The 26,397-nt window shown below is 35.1% G+C and overlaps 1 protein-coding gene across 1 annotated transcript in view; it reads right to left on the bottom strand.

Moving 5' to 3' along the window:
• The window catches only part of RBMS3 (RNA binding motif single stranded interacting protein 3), a 546,693-nt gene that overhangs the window by 59,863 nt on the left and 460,433 nt on the right, over nt 1-26,397 (bottom strand). The window contains exons 10-11 of the mRNA XM_030937919.1: nt 15,377-15,487; nt 7,367-7,414 (exon numbers count right to left, since the gene is read on the bottom strand). Of these exons, the coding sequence (XP_030793779.1) occupies nt 7,367-7,414; nt 15,377-15,487 (159 nt within the window). The remainder of the gene's footprint in view (nt 1-7,366; nt 7,415-15,376; nt 15,488-26,397) is intronic.

The raw sequence follows: 26,397 nt of genomic DNA, 5'->3' as shown, positions 1-26,397 counted from the left end.
ATATGACCCAGAAGTCACATACACCCTGTGAATTCTAAAAATCATTTTGATTTTTTTCTACCATACTTTTTCCTGTTCAAAATTGCATGTGTGAGAATGAAAACAAACAGTGTCTGGTGGTAAATTTTTAGATAAGATCAACACATAATCAAAATCATCTTTCATTTTGTCTTTCCCCTAACATGCTTAGCACACAAACTTCCCTTAGCACGATAGTATTTATTTATTTATTTTTTGCTAAAGGAATTAGAAGCTTTGTACTTCAATGTTGAATTTGTGAAAGATTTACAAAATTAAGCCCTGCATTAAGAAGCACAATTAAAAATACCAGCAAATCAACAGTTAAAAGCAATAGAGAGAACACGCTACCAGGAACATTTGCAATATACTCCATCTAATTCCAACTATCCTGAAAACCAAGACTAAGGGGAAATAGATTAAGCTTGGTATTTTACATTGTTAGCTAAAAATAAATATATTCATTCATCTGGGGAGAGAGATGTGCTGAGACACTGAACTCAAGGATCTATTAATCATTTGCTTCTTTATGTAAAAGACATTGGGTAAAATAACAGACAATTATGTTTGCTGTGGCATCTCAAAAGGCTGGTAACATTGTTTAAATGTTCGTGTAATATATCACTTCTCCAAGAAAGAAGACGTTAAAATGTTAAATTTTAACTGAGAGAAAACATTTCAATAGGGATGTCCAATTACACGGTTCAGGCATTTTGCATTCTGATAAACTAATTTAACATAGAGTCTAGAGAACTGTTAACATGTTTGTTAGGCAGGATCTCTCCAGAATCAGATGTCTCTGGCATGCCTCTGGCAAGGACTGAATCATGCATAGTCAATTCATGACTATATTCTCTGACAGGCTCCTCAAGTGCCCACTGTGTGCTGTTGATTTAAAAAGGGAACCATGTGATTTCAGTAACAGATGTGTGGATTCCTGCACATGCAATTAGCTTACTTTAAAGTCCATTGTTGTCTTGAAAGTGCTCTGCTGCGTATTATGTAGGCTCTGCCCTTTTGTAGATGACTGAGGCGCTAAGTGATGCTGTGTGCTGCTGCTGTGGGATGCTTTAAGTCAGTTGCTGCCACTCACTGAAAGATTCTACTACAGAAAGCATTTTGAGAAGCTGCCTTTTGATTTGATGTGTGTGCTGCATCACCAAGCATTGTCTTTCTCTGACCTTGCCACAGAGGGTAGTCCTATCTCCGGCCATCCCAGGCTTGCCCTGTGTAGTGTTTGGCTTTTAGACAAGACCAGGAAAGCTTTGCCTTATGATTGGATTGCAAAGCAACACACAGTACTCAGGGAAGCAGTTACCCAGGGGGAAATAGAATAGCTAAAATACTGTAGATCGAGAGTAATTTCAGTGTACACTAATCAACAACCACAACAGTAACAGAGAAACCACCTCAGGTGGTGTGACAAAGATGTCAAATATATTTTACTACAAATCTTTTGAGATGATATATTTCTTACCTTTTCTCTAAATTTCTAAAAGTATAAGATTCTAAAGGCTGCCAAGAGGATATTAAACAGAATATATGTTTGATTTTCCTGGTTTTGGTGATCCCCTGTTGCTGCTGTAAGTCCTACAATACCAATATATAATGAAAAATTTTAAAAATTAATACAATATAAAAATAAAAATACTCTTAAAGGGTTTTAGTATGTCACTACCATAATCAATTATTCTGTACATACTTTTATGAAATAATAAAAGCACAAAAATGCTAATTTTAAGGGAAGGGCACTTCATACGTATTATAAAGAATATCAGTGATAGTATTTAGTTTGGAATACTTATAAAAATAAATTGACTAGAGAGAGCAGGGGTAGGTAAACTATAGCCCACAGACCAAATCTAGCTTGCTGCCTATTTTTGCATATAAAGCTTTAGTGAAATATAGCCATGCTCACTTATTTGCACATGGCTTGTGTCTGCTTTCATGCTAAAGTGGCAGAGTTGAATAGTATGACACAGACTATATGGCTTGCAAAGCATAAAATATTTACTATCTGGACCTTTACAGGAAATGCTTGCTGCATTAGAAGATAAGGCATAGAATTTTACACTCACCTATCCCATCCTTTGAAAAACAAACAACAAAAACAAAAAACAAACTGGGCTAAGTAACAGTGATATTTACGTATTAGTCCAATCTAGTTTCCTACTTTAATACATAAATAACAAGTATGGTCCCACAGGAAAAGTCTTAATGATTCAATTTTTGTAATTTAGCAGACAAAATAAATGCACCAGCAGGAACACAATAACTCAGCATGCACATGCCTATTTGTCAAATACTTGCACAAATACCATGTAAAAAGTCCTGCTCTGCAGACCACTCTTATGATGTCTGTCATGTACTATGTTACGTGACAGTTCTGTATATCCTTTTACTATGTTAGGATCTTTGTTCTTTGGGGGCAAGCAATGGACCTACCCTTAGTTTTTTGTAGCACTGTAGGTGCTCTGTAAATATTAGTTGAATAAATGAAGAATAAGTGGAGCAAAGTCTCTAAGAACTTATTACAAAGAAAAAATCAATTCATTTAAAGAAAGGTAGTTTTGTAGTCAATATAAATGCACAGTATTTGAGCAAAAAAAAAAAAAAAAAGAAACTGAATTTCATGTGTGGCTTGTGGGAAACATAACAATGTGTCAGGTCCTTTACAATAAATACAATTTAATGGCTGATTGTTGCTAATTGGAAGTACTCATGGACTTAATTTTTAATTAAAAGATGGAAATTATTTGTAATTAGCTCATGGAATCTATGAAAACCAATGTTGCTTAGAGTTTGAAAGATGGTCTTGTTCTTGTTCTTTGAAGCAGCTAAAATACTCTGCCTTTCCCTCCTCTGGATAATAGAGGATAGTTTAACACAATAATTCTCACCTAAGATGCAGCATAAAAAATAGGCTTCAATTAAATCTTTGCTTGGACATTACAAATTCCAAATTAATGAAGCTTTCCAATGCAAACTTAGATTGCTGAAACAAAAACAATGTGAGAAACTGCACGCTGTTTGTAACAGTGAATTTTGTCTTAATTGCATCAAGTACTCCAACAAAGAACTTTATTCTTAGAGCACAACTCCGTGGTTAGAAATCAGATATTTAAAAACTTCTTATTTGACCAGTATATTGTGATTTATGCAAACTTTTTCTGTGAAATCTCATCATGAAGTTGTACTGATAACACTATTTCAACCTATTTTAGCTGGTGCATAAAAGGTGAGGGCAAAGAATGAACATGCTCCACAAGTTCTCCACGTTCTTTTCAGTGTATTTTTCAGGCCCCGTTTTTCTCTTCTTTTTTCAAAACAACTTTTTTTTTCAAACCTAGGTTCAAATTCTGAACTCAAAGCTCTTTAGAAAAAGAGGATAGATTTTGATTCTACTTTAGTTCTCTGGTGATAGTAGGTCTTTTGCTTGATTTCATGCTGATGTCATTCAAAGAAATTAAGCTCAAAACAACTGAAATAAAAATTTGACTACAAATTATCTTCAGTTTTCGTAAGTGTTTCATAAAACCCAATCATGTATAGAAAATGGTCTTTTACTATGCCTTTATATATTTTTTCACTAACATTTGCTTAAGAGAGAAGGAGTTTTAAAGGAGTTATAGTTGTCACAGAAAAGAAATACTAAAAAGAGAATAGATTCCTGATTTGGTGTGAAAATGTAGAGGGCAGTTTCAGCCTTCTGTCTTCTCTCCTTGACATGAGCTAGGTAAGGCCTCGCAGAGATGTAGGCAAGAAGAGGTGACTCCAGGGAAATAAATCAGAGATGCTTCTGTTTCCCAAGCTTCCTTCTTTCTTTGGAACATCACCATTTTTGCTTTAACTCTTTCTTCCCAGATTATTATTACTTTTAAGGCATATTCATTGTTGAAGCTTAAATATTTACCTCAGACTCTTCCTAAGTAAAATATTCTTGAGCCTTGTATAATGTATTAATGGCAAAGAACAAATAAAACAAAATTAAAATATGCAAAAATACCCTCACTTCATTAGTCACTTTTTATGTTCACATTAATTAACTCCCTTAACTTCTGTCACTTTCACCTCAAATTCACCGCGGTCACCTGCTCCCATGATTCAAACTTTGTCAAGAAATAGTTCATTATCCAAAATCTTAAATCCAACTGTTTTACTAACTACATTGTACATCTCATTAAAACTGCTTATCTCTATATTTTGTTTTCTATCTCTCATCCACTACTGCCTTCTTTTTTCTTCCTTCTTTATTCTTCCTTAAATCCACAGTTTGCCACTCAACTACTTTCTTGCCAATGTCATAATTGCACACTCTCCTTTTCCTCACTTCACCTAGTAAATACTAACCCTGCATTAATTCACCTGTCTGCCTTTTTGGCTACTGATTATGACCGCAGAAAATCAAACATCCTCACAGATTAATCACACAAATACATAGTCCATAGCTTCAAATGAACCCCCACTGCTACCCCTCAAAATTCTATGGATTGTTAGTTGGCCTTCTCATGCCATAGTTTTCCAAATCTCTGTTCTTCTTAAATCCTTACTATGTGCCATCTCTCACTCACTCTCAGAAGATGACATCACTTAAGACTACACAGAAAAACAAACAGTATTTGTCTTCCTGAGGATTTCAAATATTCTTTCTAGATTCTTGATTCTTTGTACTTTATGCATTCAACATCACAAATAACACAAATAAATGTTGTTATTAATGTTATAATGGTCTAATATTATACCATAGTAAGTGGTATTATATATATATATGTATATATGTATATATTTTTTTGAGACGGAGTCTCGCTCTGTCGCCCAGGCTGGAGTGCAGTGGTGCGATCTCGGCTCACTGCAAGCTCCACCTCCCGGGTTCACGCCATTCTCCTGCCTCAGCCTCCCGAGTAGCTGGGACTACAGGCGCCCGCCACCACGCCCGGCTAGTTTTTTGTATTTTTAATAGAGACGGGGTTTCACCGTGTTAGCCGGGATGGTCTCTATCTCCTGACCTCGTGATCCGCCCGCCTCGGCCTCTCAAAGTGCTGGGATTACAGGCATAAGCCACCGCACCCGGCCAAAAATATATATATTTTAATCAGGGGTCTATTTTCTGTTCATCTTTGTAATCCCAGTACTTTTGTGTAGTGTCTAGCACTCAGGAGTTGTTCAATAAATGTTGAAACATTGATTGAATGAAATTAAGTTATGTATCTGTAAATTATCAAGCAGACATCTCAGCTTCAATAAATTAAAGCAATTTAGTTGGATTCTACACTGGTAAATAATTATTTGTTTTGTCCAATATTGACATATTGGAAGATTTGGGAAGGAGATATTACAATGCTATTTCCTGTTTCACTTTTCTGATGTGGCCAAGGGGTGAGAAAAGCATATTCAAGTTCTGAAAAGTCATTGAAGTTGTCCTACCAGCCAATTAACAAGCATTTTGGAAAGGCAAGTCTATTTCTATTTAGATGTAGACCAAAGAAGTCTGTGAAACTTATTTCAATCTACCAATTAAATCTTACAAGGGGAAAATAACTGTGAAATCTCCCAAATTTCATATTAACTCTATATTGGGTCCCTTCCTTTTTACTCCACTGCTGGGAACTTAGGATGATTTTTTATTATAAATACAATATATCATATCTAATCTTTTTAACTGTTCCATGTGATTTTTATGTCTTCCTGCTCCAGACCACACAAAATTTTCAGATTAAATTTCTTAAAGCATTGCTTTTATCAAGTCACTCATCTGTTCTAGAACTTTCAGTCGCCTTGTGTTTGCAATCAGGTGAGAACTCCTGAGCCTAGATGTTCAACCAGATCTTCTGCCTCAATCGACTTACATAGAGCCTGACCTACAACTGACATCTGATAAGTACTTTTAATGATTTGCTTGCTTTCTCCATTATGTTCTTGAAAGTAAAATCAGGAAACCTAGTTGAAGGTAAGTTCCAGTTTGTGTCTTTTATTTTTATGAATATTGGTAAATTATCAAGAGTAGATGTATATTGTTAAACAAAAGTACCATGTATGAAATATAGTCTCTTCCCAGGGGCCCTAACTCCTAAATGAAATTGGCATGTTAAGATATGACAGGAAATACACTTTGGGAAAAACTAAGTGATATTTTCATTAGTGGCAATCTACTGTAGAGACCTTGAAGAGGACCAAAATGACTTCACAGCCGAAAGTTAACTTATTTTTCCTCAATGGGACATTATTAATTGAAGTTTAAAGATGAGTATTCAGCCAGGAACATAACTAAATAAGGCTATACAAATTAAAAAAGAATTACCCTTCAGATGCTGGGTGAAGCAAACAGGTGGCTAAAAGCAAGATTTCCCCTGCTTGAAAACCACCATCAGGTTGCCAGATTCAACTGCTCCATGGGGTCTTTCAGTCTATTTCTGACCTTTGATTCTTCTTCTGTCTCCCCAATGCATTTTTGTCTTTGTATTTTATGACCTTGCTGTCTGACATGTCAAAGAATCAAAGAATTCATGCTCTTCAGATTGCCAGTATTTAATTAAAAAATTAACTGAAATAAAAAATTGTGCCCATTTTTCTCTTTGCAAGAAGTCAAAATTCAAAATTAAAATGAAAGCACAAGAAGATCTGTGCAGTTCAAAATAAAAATCCACCTCTTTACATAGACATATCCTATTACATACTGCACTACTAAATTTCATGAAACAACTTAAATATTGCTAATTAAAACCCTCAAGACACTAACATATTTTCAAATCAACCTCTGCCACTTTGTTGTATAAATGGAATAATGGCAGCTTTTCTTTCAATATCCAAAAGAATCATTTTGGGAACAAATCTGAAGTTTTGATTCATTCAACAAACAATTATATTGAGCACGTACTATGTGTCAGACCCTATGCAGGGTGCTGAGCAAGCAAATGGGATGATTTTTCAATTTAGAAGAATTCTGGTCTCTAAAGCAGTGCTTCTCAAGCTATTTTTTATTAACCTGTGCCCTCTTTGCTATACATAAAATTATTTTCCCACTTTTCAGGAATTTGATGACCATGTCTAACACTGAGAATCACTGATACACAGAACACAGACTCTATCTTCTGTGTATCCTTGACAGATAAAATGGCTTTGAGTTTTTACTTTCTATTTAAAATGCAACACATTTATTTTCGAGACTTATAACAGAATTACAATATTAAGTTTATGTTTCTGAACTACATATGCCCCCTTCCAAACTGGAATTCAAATTTCCTGCACCCACCTCTGTTGAGAATCACTGCTTTAAAGAATTTGGGAAAAAACCAGGCAACCTCCATCTCTCCCCTCCAATCCAGTCTTAAAAGAATTAGAATTTTCCTACCTGACACAACAGCTGGTGGAGTATCATAATCCTGTCTTGGGATTGAATCTTTGAATGAAAAGAGCATGAGAAAGAATGCAATGAAGTACAAAAGAAAATAAAATAGAATCAGCCCTAACACGTGGAAGAGTCCGCTGTGTGTCATATGGTTGCCTGACCCCCGTGCCTTAGAGCAGTAAAGGCATTATGATTCCTCATTTGCATTTGATACCATGGTCCCTATTACCACAATACTGTACATGTGATTAGGTCCCGTTAGACTTGCTGGGACAGTACAGTTTGTACTGAAACACTGTCATCTTCCACAGCCTGTTTGGAACCTCCCTTAGGGAATCAATATAAACATGTTACCCTCTCTGGCTGACAAGAGTTCTACCAGGCAGCCCATCTAGAGGGGGCCCAGAGCATGATATGAAACAAGGTCCTGGAGAACAAAAGAAAGAACTAAAATTTAAAAATTTGTACATTCTTATATTCTACGGAGGCTAACACATTTTGAAGGCAAATTTCATTATTTATCACTCAGCTCCAGCTCTGATCCCAGTGGTTGTCAGTGAGGCAGAGCGGAGGGTGCTTTCGCCTCAGGGCCAAAAAGCTTTATGTGTTGTAACTGTGGGAGCAGAGATACACAGAACAGAATCTATTGAACATGATGGTTATCTTTATCCCAAGTCTCCTAGCACTGAAGGTGTCAAATTCTAGATAAAGCTTAATTAAACTACATGGCAATCATTTCAAAATTAGGGGTTACATGGGACAAAATATATCTGCTTTTTTAAAGATGAAAAAAGAGCTTTTGACTCACTGGAATTTCTTTAGCCAGGGATCTTAAAAAGGAGACTGGCATATGGTGTAGGCCTAGGGTCCCCTTCTAAAAATGGAAAATTCTAATTTTGCCCCCACTCCCCTTGGAGGGGTAAACTCTAGAAGAAACTTGATATTGTTTAGATTCAAATCAACTGCCAACACATGGTTAAAGAGATGCTCTCGTGTGACTCTTATTCCATTTATATGACCTTTATTAAAAGCAAATATCCCAAATTTTCTTTTTCAACCCATGTGACAACTTTTGGATTATCACGTATTTCTCACTTTCATCTCCTTGCCACAAAAGGTTAATCACTCTCTCCTGAGTAAATGGCATGTGAGAAGACAGATTAGAACTTGAACATTGCAAGGCACTTTGAGCAACAAAAGCAAACATGATCAAAAGATTCAAATGCAAATAAACCAGACCCATGAGTTATTTTGTTTCTTGCAACAGGTACCTGAACTACTGAGCTGATTATAATCCCCAAATCTAGAATAATTAGAATCATTTTTAAAGTTTTTCCAAATTTTTAAATAATAGTAGTAATTCCTAGTACCTTTTGAAAAATTGCAATCACACATTACCACTCCAAACCCCCCCCCCCCAAAAAAAGTTAATTATTGGACCATGCTACTAGTCATTTTCCAAGAATATATTTATAACATTTTAAAATAAATAATAAAAGCCAATAATGTTTATTGCTGAATAGCTGGATAATGTAGAAAAGCAAAATGATTAAAATAGACGTTACTCCTAATCCCATCACTTGGAAATAGCCACACTTGTTTTATATTTCTCTATAGCCTGATAATACTTCTTTATAGTTGATACTGAACTCTGCACATGCAAATTTACCTCTCTCTCTCTCTTTTTCTTTTGACAGGGTTTCACTCTGTCATTCAGGCCGAAATGCAGTGGCACAATCATAGCTTACTGTAACCTCAAACTCCTGGGCTTTATTTATCTTCCTGCTTCCGCCTCCTCAGTAGTTGCACTATAGGGCACACAATAATGTAATGCCTAGCTAATTTTCAATTTTTTTTTTTTATTGTGATGGGGTCTTGCTACGTTATCTAGGATGGTCTCCAACTCCTGACCTCAAGCAATCCTCCTGCCTCAGCTTCCCAAAGTGCTGTGATAATAGGCATGAACCACCACAGCCTGCCTTACTTCCAATTTTTAAAAATTTAACATTATAAATAAACTTTTTCCTAATTATTTAACACTCTTATGATTTCATGCTGCATTATGTTCTGGTTTATGGATGGATTATGATATATTTAATTATTATTCTTTGTTAGACATTATAAAGAACACTGTGTCAAATATTTTTGAGGTATAATTACTTTTCTGATATTTTAGAATATTTCCATAGACGAGCTTCTCAAAACTATAACTTCTTGGTTAGTCAGTATAAATGTTTTGAAGTATCTCGACTGACTACCTTGCTATCCAACTGGTACTTATACAAATTGAGATTCCTATCATCAAGCAATCAGTGCTAGAGAATGCTTATTTTCCTACACCTTCATTAGCAATTTGTACTGCATTTTGATAGCTTTATTTGATGGGATATATGTACACGTATATTTGATTAATTACTGTTTCTGTTTCTTTGATTATAATTTTTGTACATGTTCCTTGGCATTCTATTTACTCTTTTATCAACTATCTGTTCATGTTCTTTGGCATTTTATCTATTGAGGCTTTTTTACTATGGCAGTAATTTATTTGAATTCAGAATTGATTTTTTTAAACAACAAAAGTGTAATATTTACAAATACACACTCATACTACTAGACTTACATTTAATGCCAGTTCATTTATTGTTTCTAAGACTCCCTTCAAAGGTCTTTCATTTTACAGTAAGACTAAACCAATTTTTTAAAACTATTGTTTTAGATATATTTTCTGTTTTGTATTTGAGTGTTTTAAATTAATTAATATTTTTTCCTGAAAAACTATTTTAGGAGTGGTACTCATTACCATTTATGATACGGTTTCCTGAATCAGAGTCCATTTAACATCCTGTTAGCTTTAAAAAAAAATCTGTCTTAATATTTATATTCATACCTAATAACAGAAAAAAGAAAAATATCTTAACAAACTGAATAATTGAGGATTTTCACCTGATACCAACAAAATGTCAGAGCAGTAAAGGAGTGGTGTGACTGAAAAATGCTAGAGAACTGTGGGGACAGATGGAGTACAATTACAAGGTTATTTTTGTGAGTGACTATGGTTACACTGTGGAAATCAATGATATCACAAATCATCAGTGGCTTGGAGAACACAAACCAAACTGCAGATACAAAACCTGCAGAACAAAAACTTTTTATTTCTTCCAACAGATTCTGGTGACATTGTAAGCTGCTGGTGACCAGCAACTGAACAAATGAAAAGGAGATAAGACGCTTGTAAAACAAGATTGTCATGCAATTTGGAGGTTCTCATAACACAGTAAAATCTCCAGTGATTTCTGCTAAAGCTTACAATAAAGTGATAAGAAGTAATGGATAATGGGGCTTTGGTTCCACCAAGGGAATACTGTGACAAAAAAATAAACAAATGTAGAAAAGCTACGAAAATCCTTCAGGGTCAGCAGAGCCCTGAAATAAAACAGTTACACTGCTTGCATAAAATGCATTTTTTTTTTTGAGGCCTGCAGATTCTGTCTAGCTTAAAATAGAGAATTGAACAATAAACTTCTGAGGTGGCAAATTGTAGAGAAAGGTTAATTAAGCTACATGGCATTCATTTCAAAATTTGAGGTCATGGGAGACAATTATATCATCTTTTATGAAAAGGAAAAAGAGGTTTTGGCCCAATACAATTCCTTTAGCCAGGGACTTTACAAGGAAGAGTGGGACTAAGCCTGTGTTCAAGATCCCCCTTCTAAAAATGGAAAATTCTAATACAGCTACAACTTCCGTCAGCCCTGATTGCTTCCTACTCTAGATTATTCACTGGGTCACTCTCTGCTCTGCCCTTGGAACCTATCTGTTTCTAGAGTTTAGAATCCTATCTTAATCTTGACTTGTCACTGTTCACACCTTGTTTTGCAGAATTTCTGTGAGCTCAGATGTCTGAAATCCTCTGAAATGTTTCAATTAGGAGAGAGACACAGTCAGATAGTTTTAGATTGACTATCTGTGACAACAGGGTAGAGAATGGATTGGAGCAAACTGAAATTTAAAGCTTGAAGAACAGTTAGGAAACTATTACAATTAATCAAATGAGTCCCAGGGCAGAGACTCCAGAAATGTGGAAGAAAGAATGTATTTGACCAATGTCTATGAGAGAAAACCAGTGGGACTTGAAAAGTAATTGTGTATGGTGGTGAGGGAGAAGGAAAAGGTCTCGCTCGGGTCTTAGATGTATGGTTTGGCTGCAGGGAAAATGGTCATGTCATTAGCTTGCAGGGAAATGGAGCAGAAACATACAAGAGGAAGAGGTTTCAGTTGGAAGGAAGCTCTGGAAAGCTCATGAGATTAGTTTGGGTCATGCTGACTTTGAGATGTCTGAGGGAGATTTCCATGGAGATACTTAGCAAGTATTTGGATAAATGTGTTTAAAATTCTTAGATGAGGTTAGCAATGGGGACTGAGATTTAGGAGTCAACATGGAAGTCAGGGTTTACAACCATGAGAGTGAATGAGATTGCTTACGAAAATCATGTGGCATAAGTATGTTAAAAATGAAGCTCTGGCTTACCAATCTGTGCAGGAAGAGAAGAAGGAATGGCCAGAGAGGTTTGAGGAGAACCAGAAAAACCTTGGGCAGGAGTTACAAACTGGGAGTTCTTGGGACAAACTGGGCCCAATATTTAAATATAGAGAAATTTCAAATCAAAATTCAAGAATTCAGCTTATCTTTAAAAGTTGGAAACTGAGATCACCCTAGGTCTGTATGTCCATGTGTCAATAGCCATCACAATAGCTGTACTACTAATGGAGTAATGGCTGTCCTCTTCAGACAAGGCATCCTTATTTCGGGCTGCCAAAGGCACCACCTCTCACTTCTATTTGCCCAAAACTCAGACAGAGATAGTATTATTATTGTATGGAAAATACATCTTATCTAAAATATAATCTCCAATGTCATATATGTTTATATGGTATGAGTATGTTTATGATATAGGTAAATATTTAAAAATTGATTATGTATTTCCAAGAGTTTTTGCTTGAACTTGATCCACTTCATTCATTAATATGACATGGCTGGACTCTACAGGCTTTTGAGTTTGCCACCTTAAAAGAATATGTCAGCAGCCAAAGAAATAGAGACATTAAAGAAATTATTTATAACAAGTGAAATAGTGTAGGTGAGTTATACCATGGATTTTACAATGTGCTACATCACTTCTGGCTACCTAAACTAGACTCCCAACAGTTAGAAGCCACTGGAGGTGAAGGGTATGAGCAGCTCATTTGAGAGGCACATACTGGGTATCATACTGTATAAGGAATGCTGCATATTGTCATTTCATTAACACTCAAAACATCTCTGGGATGCAAGCATTATTTTTCCCATTTTGTAAAATGAGAAAGCAAAAGTTCTGAGAGGTTAAGTAACCCGCCTAAACATGCAGAGCTAATAAGGGAGCAAAGCCAGGTTTTGAACTCAAGTTTAAAAACAAAGCTGACTGATCTTTCCATTATGCCAGGATTCCTCCCCATCAATGAAAATGCTGGAAAGATGCAATAAGGTAGAAAAATCTGATTTTACAAAATCATCCTCAACTGGATAATAGTCACTCCAAATGCCAATCAAAATTCAGATAAAAAGAATCTATGAAGTCATATCAAAGAATTAGAGTGACAGTCTCAGAAAACAAAGTAACAGTATTCTGGACACCAACGACACTTAATTATATTTTGTTAAATGAATCAACAAAGTAATTCTGTTTTCTCTCTACCTCTTCAGAACCTTACTAAATTTTACACTTTTCCATAACATCAAGTAACACAAATATTATAATGTATCTAAACATTATTTAGTGTGAATGTAAAGGATGAAAAGAAAAAAAGCTAGTGGAAATTTGATGTTAATAATAAACCACATACTTAAAACTTTTACTCTCTAAGAAAGAGAATGTTATATATTATTATTGAATTATTTGGCTATTACCAGCTGCCTAAAAGTCATGGTCCCTTACAAATGTGTTCTTGTTGAAATACTCAAATACAAAATCATAATATATGTTATCGATTCAATAATTATTATAATTCTGAGTCTGTTCTGTGTCTTCTAGCTTGTTTTTTAATTCCCTAAAGGATTCAGTCATACACTTAACTAGCTCTTATATTTCTACTAGTTTGCAAACTTAAATTTTAGCAAGTCAATTGGCTGTACTTTTGAACCAAATGAGTAAAAATTATAAAGAGTTTCTATGTTTTGCATTATAATTCTCTCTTTAGTCAGATTCCAGATTGTTATTCAATACAGTAAAATTACATTACATCACTCATTCAGAATTTACGATCACTGAAGGACACAAAGGCTGATATGGAAGGAAATCTATAATGTATTAATAAAAATAAGAAACTGCAGGCCTTCTGATACTATTCCTCGGACCTGCTTATTAGTAACACACAAAATAATTACAAATAATCCTTTGATAAAAGCAATATAATATTTCTTCAAACTGTATCTCCATGATGAAAATTAGCTGTACCACAGCATATAGTTAAATATATCTTAGACATGACTTCTAAAAGTGTAGGTCAGAAACCTAAGAGATCATTTGATCCAGCCCAAGCATTCAGACAGGTAAGGTACTATCAACTGCTTTTTACAGGTTCTGCAACTTTGTTTATGTTACTAAAACTAAAATTTCTTTATTGAAATAATGTGGCTCTTTCCATTAAATTATACTGACTTTCTTCCTATTTAGGACAGATTTGTGAGGCCTCAGTGGACATGACAGAAACTTCTTATATTCTTAAAAGTCCATGAGTCAACAAGACTTATTTGGCAAGCAAGCCATTGCTATGGAGTAAAATTCCTGATACATAGCTAGTGTGCATATTGTACATAGATATTTGGAGAAGAAGTCAGCCTAACTGAAGAATCACAGAGGTGGTAACTATAAGACATATAGGTTTAAAAATATAGAATTGGATATTCAAAGGGCCCCATATATGATCAAGTTCAATACTTCAACTAGATAGAGAAAAAAATTCAGACTAGAAATATTATTTTCCCCAATATTGACAGAAACAACAGGGCTTACTCAAGTTTTATATCTAGGATTTCTGACTCCTAGTCCAGTGCTCTTTCTACAATATTTAAGCTACCTCAGTCAAAAAAAATGTATTTTTATTTCTATGTTTTATTAAATGACAAGATTATCTGCACTAACATTTGCCAAAATAAAACTGTTACTGAAGGTGTCACATGAGTGGTTAGGTTTCATGGTTTCATTGCTCTCTGTAATGGCAACTAGTGAAGTTTCAGTATTCTAGATTGTATTAGGCTTTTGCCTCCTTGAACATTTGGGGAATTATCTTAAAAAAAAAAAATCAAACAAAGTTTTTCCCGTGATTTAAAATGCCTCATTGATATAAAATCCAGGCTGCAATAGGCATTTTTCAGCACACTTTTGTTCTGAGGAGAAAGAAGGCTAGTCAAAAATATCATAACCTATAAGAAAAAAAATCAAGCACATTAGGTTCCCTTCCTTCTTTTCAACGTTATCTATATCAACATATCAAAAAGAAGGATTAAAATAACTCAATTATAGCTCAATTACTCAATTACTCTTTATTGATTGAATAGTATCAGTCATAGGTATGGCCCCTCACTTGTGCATAACCTGGTAATAATCTCATGGCTGAGCTGGTAAGCAGCTGGGAAGAGAAAACCAGGATTGAGTATATTAAGTCACAGGGTCTAGATTTGCAGGTGCATGCAAAAGGACACCTTTCCAAAAACAGACATTATATCTGGTACATTGAACCATAAAAACCAGGAAGTAACTGAATGACACAATAGAACTTTAGTCTTGCCACTGTGAGTGCATGTGCCCTGGAATTGAACATACATGCAGAATGCAGCTTGTTCATACTGAAACCTGAAAGATGTGTTAGTTAATGAATACGGTACAGACACAGTTTCACTGATAATGCCAGTAAAAATGGAGAATATCACATCTGATCAAAAAAGTTCAATGAAACAAAACAATCTCTTCAACTCACCGTTCCTGTTGTGCCCAATGAAAGGTGATTCATCTGCTGTGTCAGGGGGCCCATCACGTTGGTTGGTTGCATTGACATGGGATGGTCCATGGTTGGTGTAATCACAGCACCCTACAAGCATATACAATGTTCATTTGAAAACATATCCTACAAGGAAGGAGACTTCTTACAAATAAACACAGTAAATTGTAAATGTGTGAACATCAAATGTTTTTACTTTTTTACTAAAAAGGCTAAATTCAACTGTATATAATTTTTATGTCCATTCATGTCATTTTGTGCTTGTCTGAATAGATGCCATTAACAACTTCCTTTCTTCTGAGGTAATTTACCTGTGATGTATCTAAAATATGTCACTTATATTTTCATGTTTTGGGGTAGAATGTATTGAAATAAATCATCTATATCCTCTTGCCCATTATTCTAAATATAAACTTCTCTGACTGAAAAATATGAACATTAGTGGAAATTCTCTAATTTTCTTGTTATTTGATAAGACTTGGTTTATGTCATTTATCTATTATTTATTAATACATAGATAATTCTTAGTCACCCCAATGTAATCTACTGCTAAGAGGGATAATGCTGACCCACATGGGTTTCTGAACTAGATCTCTTTGAAGGACATATTAAAATCTATCATTGATAATCTAAAAATCAAAATTACTATTTCCCATTTGTTTTTCTCCTAACCTTTTGACCTGTTTTCTATCTATCGATATTTTAGACACAAGACAGAATACCAAACTCTGTTAAAGCTGGTCAAATTTTTATGTCTATCCACAATTTTTTAAAAAAAGTAAGTGTTAACTTTTAAATCAGATGTTAAGAAAAGCAGACGTCTATAATATGTTTTTTGATTTATTATCGTTGTTGGGGATAAAAGAAATTACAAACATTTTAAAAAACTTCCATCCATATGCAAAGTGTCCTATGGTGAGTGAAGAATGGAGCTAAGTCATTTTATCCTTCCCTTTCTCTTCTCTACTCTGCTACTTTCCTTGTAGTAATTAACTTGGAGAATGAAAAAATATTTTTAAAAAACAAACTTAAAAAGCTAGAATTGGATGGAATCTTTGAGAGTATATAATTTCAATGTTTATATTTAAAGATTATGATAAAAGTAGAAACATGTTTTATAACAACCCATTTAAACACCCAGTTATGATAAAATGATTATGTATCGGAATAAATTATTTCCCTAAACATTATTTTTCTCACTGGACAGATGCATGTAGATGGCCAGATCTTGGCACCCAAACTAATTACCCACAGCAAGTGCTTCCTAAAATGCTTTTGCTCAAACTAAGCAATTCTTTCTGGTATTATCAAAATTCAACTTCCTGACTATATCTGTGAAAAAGATCAGGCTATCACTCTGCCTTCCCTATGGGCTCCTCCCCATTAACTTTCAGAGATAATAGAAATTGAGCCAAATATTTGGAAATGCCTGATACACAGGGCCAGCTGTGTTCACAAAGACATTTAGACTTTTCAGTAGGAATCAATCGGAAAACATGTCTGTTATTTTAAAGGTCTGTAGCTTGTAAATATACACAATTGTGCATTTGTGTTGTTTGAATTCCTTGATGCTTCTGTGAATTGTCACTCATCAGGATGCCTCTTAAATGAGAAACATAAGAAAAGCTTTTACTTAATTATAATTCAGAGACACAGCACTTTTCTTTCTGCTGCGTGAATCTTTTTAACAAAAGCATCTTTATTGTTTTCCTTTTTAAAAAAAATACTTACTGGCCTTCATTTCAGGTATTTGTTGTGCCAGACCAGAAGTAAACACTTTAAGAAGAACTAGGGTTCTTCTTAAATCACCTAGGGATAAATTATAGAATAACCTCAGAGTTAAGATGGAAGTCCCGAAGCATTTCTTTTCAACCAAAAAGTGGCACTTTGACAACATTCTAATGCTTAGCAGGTGCGAGACTTCAATTCTCTTCTTGAACTCAAGACAGGTTATCTTTTTAGAATATTTGCCCCTAGAAATTCCAACATGCAGCGAAACTGTCACAGTCCCAGAAACACCTCAATTCTAAACAGCTTGCTCTAGTCACAAAAAGGATCATTCATGTAAATCAGAGATAAAAACCCAATTGTGTTTGGTAAGGATACTTTCTTCTCAAGGCCCTGGAGGTTGTCTTATTCCCCAGGGATGTGTTTTTTTTTTTTTTTTTTTTTTTTTTTTTTTTTTTTTTAAAGGCAATATGCAAATGAGGTAGGTAAGCATGTGACAGATCAAAATCCATGCATAATGAGAAGGATGGAATGTCTGCACTTGGAATTAATTTTGGAAGAATTGTCTGGTCTCTTTGAGAATCTTTTCTTTGAAAGCAGTGTTTGGGGACTCATTTGATAACAGATGTCACAGAGTGAGTGCTGCTTCTGTGTATAAACCAGAAACCTGACAATCAAAGGAAAGAGGAAGAAGGGATTTATCATTATTTGGAATTGTAAATAGCAACATTAGGCACAGAGTGGAAAATAACGTAAGGAGACCAGTTACTGCACATAAACGAACAGTTCTTTCTAAGCAGATCAGCTACTGCACATACATAAAAAATAAAATAAGGATTCTTGGGGGAGGATATGTAAGAATGTAGAGTCTTGTTCACATTCAATAAAAACATTCAGTGAAAAAAAATCCTACAAATTATTAAGAATACAAATTTTGTAATCTTAAGGGAATGGAAGAAATGCACAGTCAGGGAGCAAACTGGAAGTAACTAGTAGGAATTCCTGGGAGAAATGAATTTTCTTAATGATATTTTATCTGAGACAGGCAACTTAGAGAGGTTTAGTGTTGGTTATCTACAGCAAAGGGGGTGTTTGCCAGCCACTTTGCTTAGTAAAAACTACAGAATCTCTTTTGTATTGTGTATTACATGAATAAATAAATACAAAAGAAGAAAAGGAAAGCCTTATGGTTAGTTTGGCAAAGCCCGTACCCACAACTGTAACTTTGACTCACTAAATGAACTGTCAAATCCACTCCAACTCAATACATTTAAGCCATAGGCTGAAGAGTGTTTGTGACAGATGTTGCCAACACATTAAGCATAATTTTGTTTACTTGAGATGTATAGGATGTGCTGTCTGACAGAGTTCACTTGGCAAGTGGCAAAGCAAGAAGAAACTGATTTTTCATTTTAGCATCTCTGGATGTCTGTGTTTGTTCAATGTTTAAGCTGCAAAGAAAAATATTGTATAATGCTATAATTCCACTAAAAAACACAATGACCAAACAGCTGATGGAAACGTCTGGTCCTTTCTAGCCACTGCCTTTGCAAAACAAAGCTGCTCCCACTCAAGAGACAAAGGGTGGATCTGGTTGCCCTAGTTCTGAAATAAACAATTTCAACAGTAATTTGGGTAAAGTTTCCAAAGATCATCATGTGTGGCGTAAATATATCTGACCTAAGGCCAGAAAAGCATCTGTGTTGTTAACCTTCTGCCAATGCTTGAAAGAAATTTGAAGTCTTTGAAAGTTCCATATTTTAATTTTCCAACTGAAATACAAAACCATTGGCAAATCAGGGAAAAAGCACGTGTGGTTTCTCTCCCAACTAGAGCACACATCACTGGCTTATAACCTACATTAATCCCAGAAGATGAACCACAATAAGAATAATTAGCTGCATTAATATTCCTGTGATCGTATTCTAGGTCAGTGCCACCCCAACTATGGTTTGTGGATCAGTAGCAGCAGTAGACAAAAATTAGATTGTCTGGGATTCAGGCCTTGAAATCTGTGTTTTAGCAAGCTCTCCAGGTGACTCTGATATACCCTAAAGTTTAAGAAGTTTGCTGTCTAAAAACTGCTACTGTATAAAGCCAGTGTTACAGTTCTTACACACAAATAAGTGACTTTATTTTATTTATGCTGTTTCTCAATTATTTGTTTGAATCCGGTCTTTTATGTGATAATCATATCTTGTTAAAAACATTCAAAGGGGCTAAGCCTGCATTTTGATGGGCTGACCTAGAAATATTACCTGAATAATCACACCATATAATCACTGAATAAGTGTGATGACCTGACATGCTTCAGTTTGATCAGTTTGGCTTGTGTTATAACACATTGGGAATCTTTCGTATTTGGACTCTTAGTAGCCTTGTATTTGAACTCATAGAAATGGAGAAGTAAAAATAAAATTATTTGGATATAAGTGAAAATAAAGAAAAAACAGCATCCCTTTTTTTCCTCATCTTATCTAAATGCCTCAAGTCAAAATGTCTGTGATCTGTATTATACTATTGCCTATAGTGATTCACACAAAACTATATATGAACTTTTAAAAGGTGATTTTAAGTCACGATTACATTATCTTATTCATCTGTCTGATTTTTGCCAGTTTTTAATATTCCTAGAATAAATATCTAATAGCAACAAGGATCTCATAATATAAATGGCGTGAAGGTAGCTTAACTTGAGGAATAGCTGTCCAAATGCAGTGTTCTGCAATATTAGCGTGCAACATTCCTTGTCTTGTAGTATATGTAGGGATGTCTAATTTCTTTCATTTGTTAATGTCAGTAGTTTTGTTTTGTTTTGTTTTGATGAGGGTTCAGGGTTTAAGAAAGGCTTTTGTGGGGAGAAAAAAACAAAAGGAGTAAGAAATGTCCCTAATTCTTAGAAACAATCATTAATCCTTATCTACCTCCACAGATAAATTTCCAACCAACATACAGTCTGACTTTTAAAAATTATGTTTGAAATCCAAAAGCTGTGGCAAAGGTGGTAGCCTTTAACTTTGTAAGCATTTTGTAAGGATTTGACAAATGCTGGAGGTATGGGAAATGACAAATTACATGGTAAGCCAGAAGCCACACTGCCCCTAGAACTTCATTTTAGCACTTAATCTCTCCCTCCCCTTTATTATTCTCTACTTGCTTCTTTCCACATTACATCTTTCAAGAGGGAAGACATTACGTTTACACAACTTTTGTAATCTCTACAAATAGGAACTGCATGCAGTAAGTACTCAAAATGGTTTTTGTAAATTAATTTTATGTATCAGTACCACTCATTTTCAGATCAATGACAAATGGTAAATATTTACTAATATTTCTGATTTTGTTTATTCTAAAAGGTTGAAATTATGTTGTTTTGTTCACCACTGTCTAGTGTCTATAGTGCTGTTTATAGTAGGAGGTATACAATATATGCTTCATAAGTGTTCACCGAAAGAATGATGAAAGAATAAAACTTCCAATCAAAAAGGAGTTAGAAATGTTATTTTGAGATTGGTGGTTAAAATGGATCATTCCAAACTCCCGAGAAAACTTGTTCTCCCAAAGGGCAGTTCAGTTTTAAAACCATAGTTTAACTCACACATGTGCATTTATGATATCTTCAATTATCATCCCCTTAAAGATGAAATCCAAAATTTGCTTGAAATAAAAAGTTTGAATAACGCTATATAAGATATATATGTATACATATATATATTAGAATAAAAAGTGTGTCCATATGTACATATGTTGTTGGTTCTCAACCAGGAGTGATTTTGCAATGTCTGGTAACATTTTTGGTTATCGTAACTGCAGAGGTGCACTATTAGCACCTAGGGGATAGTGGTTTTTGATGTTGCTATACAACCTACAACACAGAGAACAAATAATTATCCAGCAAACCCAGGATTAGTGCTAGGGTTCAGAAACCCTAGCACTAATACATACATATATCCATAAGCTCCATTTATACAAAGTAAGGAAGAATTTGAAAGGCAGTAACTAGAAAAATGACACAAAGTATTCATCTACAGTCTGTTCCCTACAATTAATAGTACATTTTAGATCCATAGCAAGATTACGGTTATAATATACACCAATTTCCCAAATTCTATAATTGTGCAATGAAAGAAAACAGGACTGTTCCATGACTTCCAATTGCTTTATAATTATTTTTGATTGCCAGCTTATTTTGCTATTTATTTTGGAAATGGGGCAAACTAGAGCTGGGTTTCTCTTTCCAATGTTTGGACAGGCTTAGACTAATTGGCATGCTATTTGGACTACTACATGGAGATATGTAGCTATGGGCTAGGGGTATAACGTTTAGCAGACATTTTCCATTGCTATATAAATGTAGAAGAGATATGTACATGTACATAGATTTCCCAATGACAGAATATCTATTAATTATAAACATAAGGTTTTTTTCCTTGTACTCTTAATGAAACTTTTAATTTCAGGTTGATTTTTGATTCAGTTACTAGTACCTGGAAGTATTATTTTTGAAGTTATAATATTAACAGACACTAAAGCCAAATTAGTTTTAGCCACGGAAGTCCCTTTAAAAGAATCCTAATTATATACTATGCCTATTCAACTGTGAATAATGGTTTCAATTATTGGTTAAGTACCTATTAATATAATAGTGTCATTTTGAATGAGAATATAAAGTAAATATGTCACATTGAAGTATTTCTTACCAAAGCAGGTACATAATTAGAATTCTCAATAATGCTTTATTTTAATCCTTTAGACGTTTGTGCCTAAAACTACAGAAACATGTTTGCCAGTAGCTTTTGGTGTTTTCAGTAGCCTCTTTAGAATCCTAATAGAGCAAAGTGGCTTTTAAATATATTGCATTATTGAGGGAGAGTTGAAAATTTGAGATTTTGAGGACCCTATGGTCAAATGATTTTGCTGACTGAATATACAATAGGACACTTAATTATTTTGTCATTAAACTTGTACACTTGATTATAGAATTGACCCTGTTAAGATTATATATTTCTTACACAGATGGGTTACTATATTTTTTCCTTTTATTTTTCTACTTAAGGAGATCATAGTCGCTGAGTCACTGGAAATATTGTTTAGAGAAAGATCCCAGGCCACTTCAGAAGGACCTTACAGCTTCAATGACAAAGAGTGAACTTGTGTTCATCAGCTTCTGATTCCTATCGCATAACTAATGAGGAGCTTTCAGCTGGGGGTGTCTACCACTCACAAATATGTGTGTCATAAAAATCCATGTGTTGTGGTGTAGATGATGTGAAAAAATGAGACTATTTGTATGAAAAAATTAATGGCATAACCATAGTCCTTTGTCTTTGCTTTGCAGGGCCCCCGTGGTATATAGCTTTCCTACACAGATGTATTGCACACTCCAAAATGTATTTAAAGGAATCAAAAACAAGACAAAAAAAAAATCAAAGACAAGACTATTAAGCTATGCCACTTAAAAATGAATTAAATGAATATATTTCAGCTCCTTCTATAAGATAGAAAGAAAACCGTTGATCTCTACCCACCAAATATTTCATAATAGAAAATTATATTTGAAATACTGAGATTAGATAATTTTTTCTACCTTAAAAACTATGTGTGTGTATATATATATATATATATAACTTCGAAGATGAGCAGACCAGTTTCTCCTTATGTTTTGTTCTAAGTGGGGATATAAGGGAAACAGTATTAAATGACCTCCTTTCCCAAAGTGCAACCTAGAGCTGAGTTAGTATTTCATAGTGGAAATGTCCTTTTTAAGACACTGGTACTGTTAAGTCAATGGCTATTCTACATTAAATGTGTTGGAGGAGTGTAAGGGTAGATAGGACAGTTCAGTGACAGACAAGACATTTTTCTATTCCCGCTTGTCTTATTCAGAAACCAGTTAGGGTGAATGAGTCGTAGGGTCGCCCAAAAGCATGTGCTTTCTACTCTGTTTCAGCATTATCCCTGTTCAAAAGAGGCTTCTACAGGTAGGTCTGGGATGGCCTTGTTAGCATAGCACACATCATCTATGAGGATCACATAGCTTTCAATTTACCTTTCTAGCCTAATCCCCAGCCCATATACATGAAGCCTCTCTTTCCACCACACTGTATTCCTCATCATTCTCTGGCCCGTCTTACCTCTTACCCTTGCTGTCTTGGCCTGCACTGCTAGGCTTCTACAGCAGTTTGCATATGTCCTCTAAGATTCTTATCAAATACTACGTTCTGGGGGAACATCTCCTATGACTGACCCAGGCTACTGATCACTTGCTCCTCTCTTCTCCCATAACATTTTGCACACACTTCAGTCATTATCAAACTTTATTTCTTTCCTGAATCCTACGTTCACTGGTATCATTTGCAATACCTTATATATTTATTCTTTTAATGGTTCTGAGCTCAGCACAGTGTCTGTCATAAAACAGGTGCTTAGTTAATGGTGCTAAATGACTGAGTGAGTGAATGGCACTTGCTCACCAGCCAGGTCTCTGACGAGTTTAACAGTGTGTGAAACAATAACAGCCGCTCCTTGCTCAACCTGGACAAGAAGATTCAATGGAAATAACAGAAGCATTCTCTGACCAAAAAGATGGACTTAAAAGATCCATTCATACATTTCCTCTGCTTTTCTTTAACAATATCTCAGTCTGACCACTGCCAGCTTGACCTTCTCATCATTTAGTATGAAAAATCCCAGGGCTTCTGAGAGCCACACCCCACCCAAGGAAGTTTAACATTGGAGTTCACGGCATGATTTCCACTCTGTGGAAGAATTATTTATGCTCAGTTAAATGCTGCAAAATGCTCTGTACATATTACAGCCAAAGTGTACCGCCACAAATGTAGGTTAAGGTTTTTTAAATCAGGACTTCGTTATGCCATGAACTGTTTTAGTAGACATATATCTGCCTAAGATTCTTGTCAAACCTTGTCATGTGATAAGAAATGCTTTCTTCAATTGTACAGCAATCACTTTGTATACCTCCAAACACATTTTCAACTTACGGAAGTTTCAAGCATCCATCAGATGCAGTATTCAGGCCAGCCTTCTTCCAACTGATAAGGCAAACAGGGTTCCCAGCAGATGTCTGAATATTTATGGGCCTCATCTTTTGTCTGGTAAAATGTTTATCTGGCTTTAACTAGCACTCAGGACTGTGAGCTGTCATAAAACTTCTCATTAAAAACTTCTCCTTACTGACAAATAGACTGAAAGACCCGGTTGCAAATCCTTTTCAAGGTCTTGTAAGATCCTATTGGCGAATTGGCCTGGAAAATCATTGCTCAAACCACAGGGGTGATCAAGAGGAAAAGCTACCTGTTATCTTACTTGTGGCCATCGTTTATAGTGCAAGTTGCCTACATATGTCACAAGGCACCTCAATTTTGGCTGTTACCAGGAAAGTAGCTATTCCTTGTCCTGCAATTTGCTACAAAAAGCACTTTATTTTGTGGTCCCTCAGAGAATATTTCTTTTCTCCTTTAAGATATTTTTAGGAATTTGCCTGGTTAGGGCTGGCAACTTAACGAGCTCTAAGGATACAGGTGTGAAGTCATGACCCTATTAAAGAACTAATTTACTCCTATTAAAGCACACTTTCTATTAGCATTATTATTGCTAACGTGCTTCAAACTCAGTATATACCCTATTGATGACATGTTCTGTAGTCTAATGCTGAGATAAAATATGTCTTGGTATAACAGGCATATTTTAAGATTAAAACGTATACATTAGCATCCAAACAAGTTACATTCTGAGGCCTTCCAGATTTCAATTAACATATTTAAAACTGTCCAGCTGCGATAAAAGACAGCTTTATCTTGTTATCCTTCAGTGTCCTATTTGCTTCAGGATTTATGTAAGAAACTTAGTTACATGTTTTATTCCACCTCGAGTTTATCGTCATTTCTCCTAAGCGGTAATACTATATGAGTAATTTTAATTTTTTGTTTGTTTGTTTAATACAATGTTCTTAAACTCTACTACCTGGTTTCTCAAAGTATGGCCTGGGACTGGATACTATCATCAGGGAGCTTCGTACAGAATCTCAGGTCAACCCCAGCCCCACTAAATTAGAGCCAGCCCCAGCTGAGTTATATTCACGATAAGCTTTGGAAAGCTTAGCTCTACGTTTGGTCAGGGCTCTGAGTGAATTTTCTATTGCATTGCTTCTAAAAAGATTCTTGGTTTGACTCTCAATCATTTTAAGTCCTTTGTTCTTGCTTGAGAGCCAGATAGCTTGGAATAATATTAGTAATATTAATATGACTCGTTATAATCACAAACAACTAGTAATATTTAGTATAGTTCTTCAATCATCTCCATAGGATTTCTGCCTTTACCCATAAAATCTCCTTTAACAAAAAAATTCCCTTTCTTTTCCTATGACATATTTTCATGGCAACCTTCACACTGAAACCTCCATTCTTTCCAAATAACGTCATCTGCTTCACCAATGAGTTAGAAATAGCTATGACAGCCAAGCATTAGAAGAGATGGTATATGCTGTGTAAAACAGTAAGTCAGTAGAGAAATATTTTGGTTAGCTCAAGATACATACCATAAAAATAAGGTGTTAGAAGTAAAATTCCCAAATATTCCTGCCTGTTAAGACTTGATTAATCAAAAGTGCTACAATAAGTTTAAAAATTAAAGTTTTAAAAAAGTCTTTCTTGCTTTGGTTTCTTCTGAACTCGTGATCCAAATTTCCAACTACTGACTGAATCCCATGTACCTCAAAACTACTATGTCTCACTCTGAATGTTGTCTTCCTCTTTCATTCTCAGAGTATATTCTTTCTTCTCTGCTAGATTCTCAGAATAACAAAGAGACTGCCAAGTCATCTTGATCGTTTCCTTCTCCTTCATCAGCCGTAACAATTCAGTCAGGAGTCAAGTCTTGTCAGAATGACATCATAAATTCCTTTACATCTGTTTTTTCTCTCTCTCTCTCTCTTTTTTTTTTCCCTGAGACGGAGTTTTGCTCTTGTTGCCCAGACTGGAGTTCAATGATACGATCTCGACTCACTGCACCCTCCACCTCCCAGATTAAAGCCATTCTCCTGCCTCAGCCTCCCGAGTAGCTGGGATTACAGGCATGCGCCAACATGCCAGGCTAATTTTGCATTTTTAATAGAGACGGAGTTTTTCCATGTTGGTCAGGATGGTCTTGAACTCCCGACCTCAGGTGATCTGCCCACCTCAGCTTCCCAAAGTGCTGGGATTACAGGCGTAAGCCACCGTGCCCAGCACTGTTCTTTCTTTAAGATCTCTTAT

Source organism: Rhinopithecus roxellana, chromosome 1, assembly GCF_007565055.1.
Source record: "Rhinopithecus roxellana isolate Shanxi Qingling chromosome 1, ASM756505v1, whole genome shotgun sequence".
Taxonomy (NCBI): domain Eukaryota; kingdom Metazoa; phylum Chordata; class Mammalia; order Primates; family Cercopithecidae; genus Rhinopithecus; species Rhinopithecus roxellana.
The sequence above is the reverse complement of the archived record's forward strand: the minus strand, read 5'-3'. Positions and strand labels throughout refer to the sequence as shown.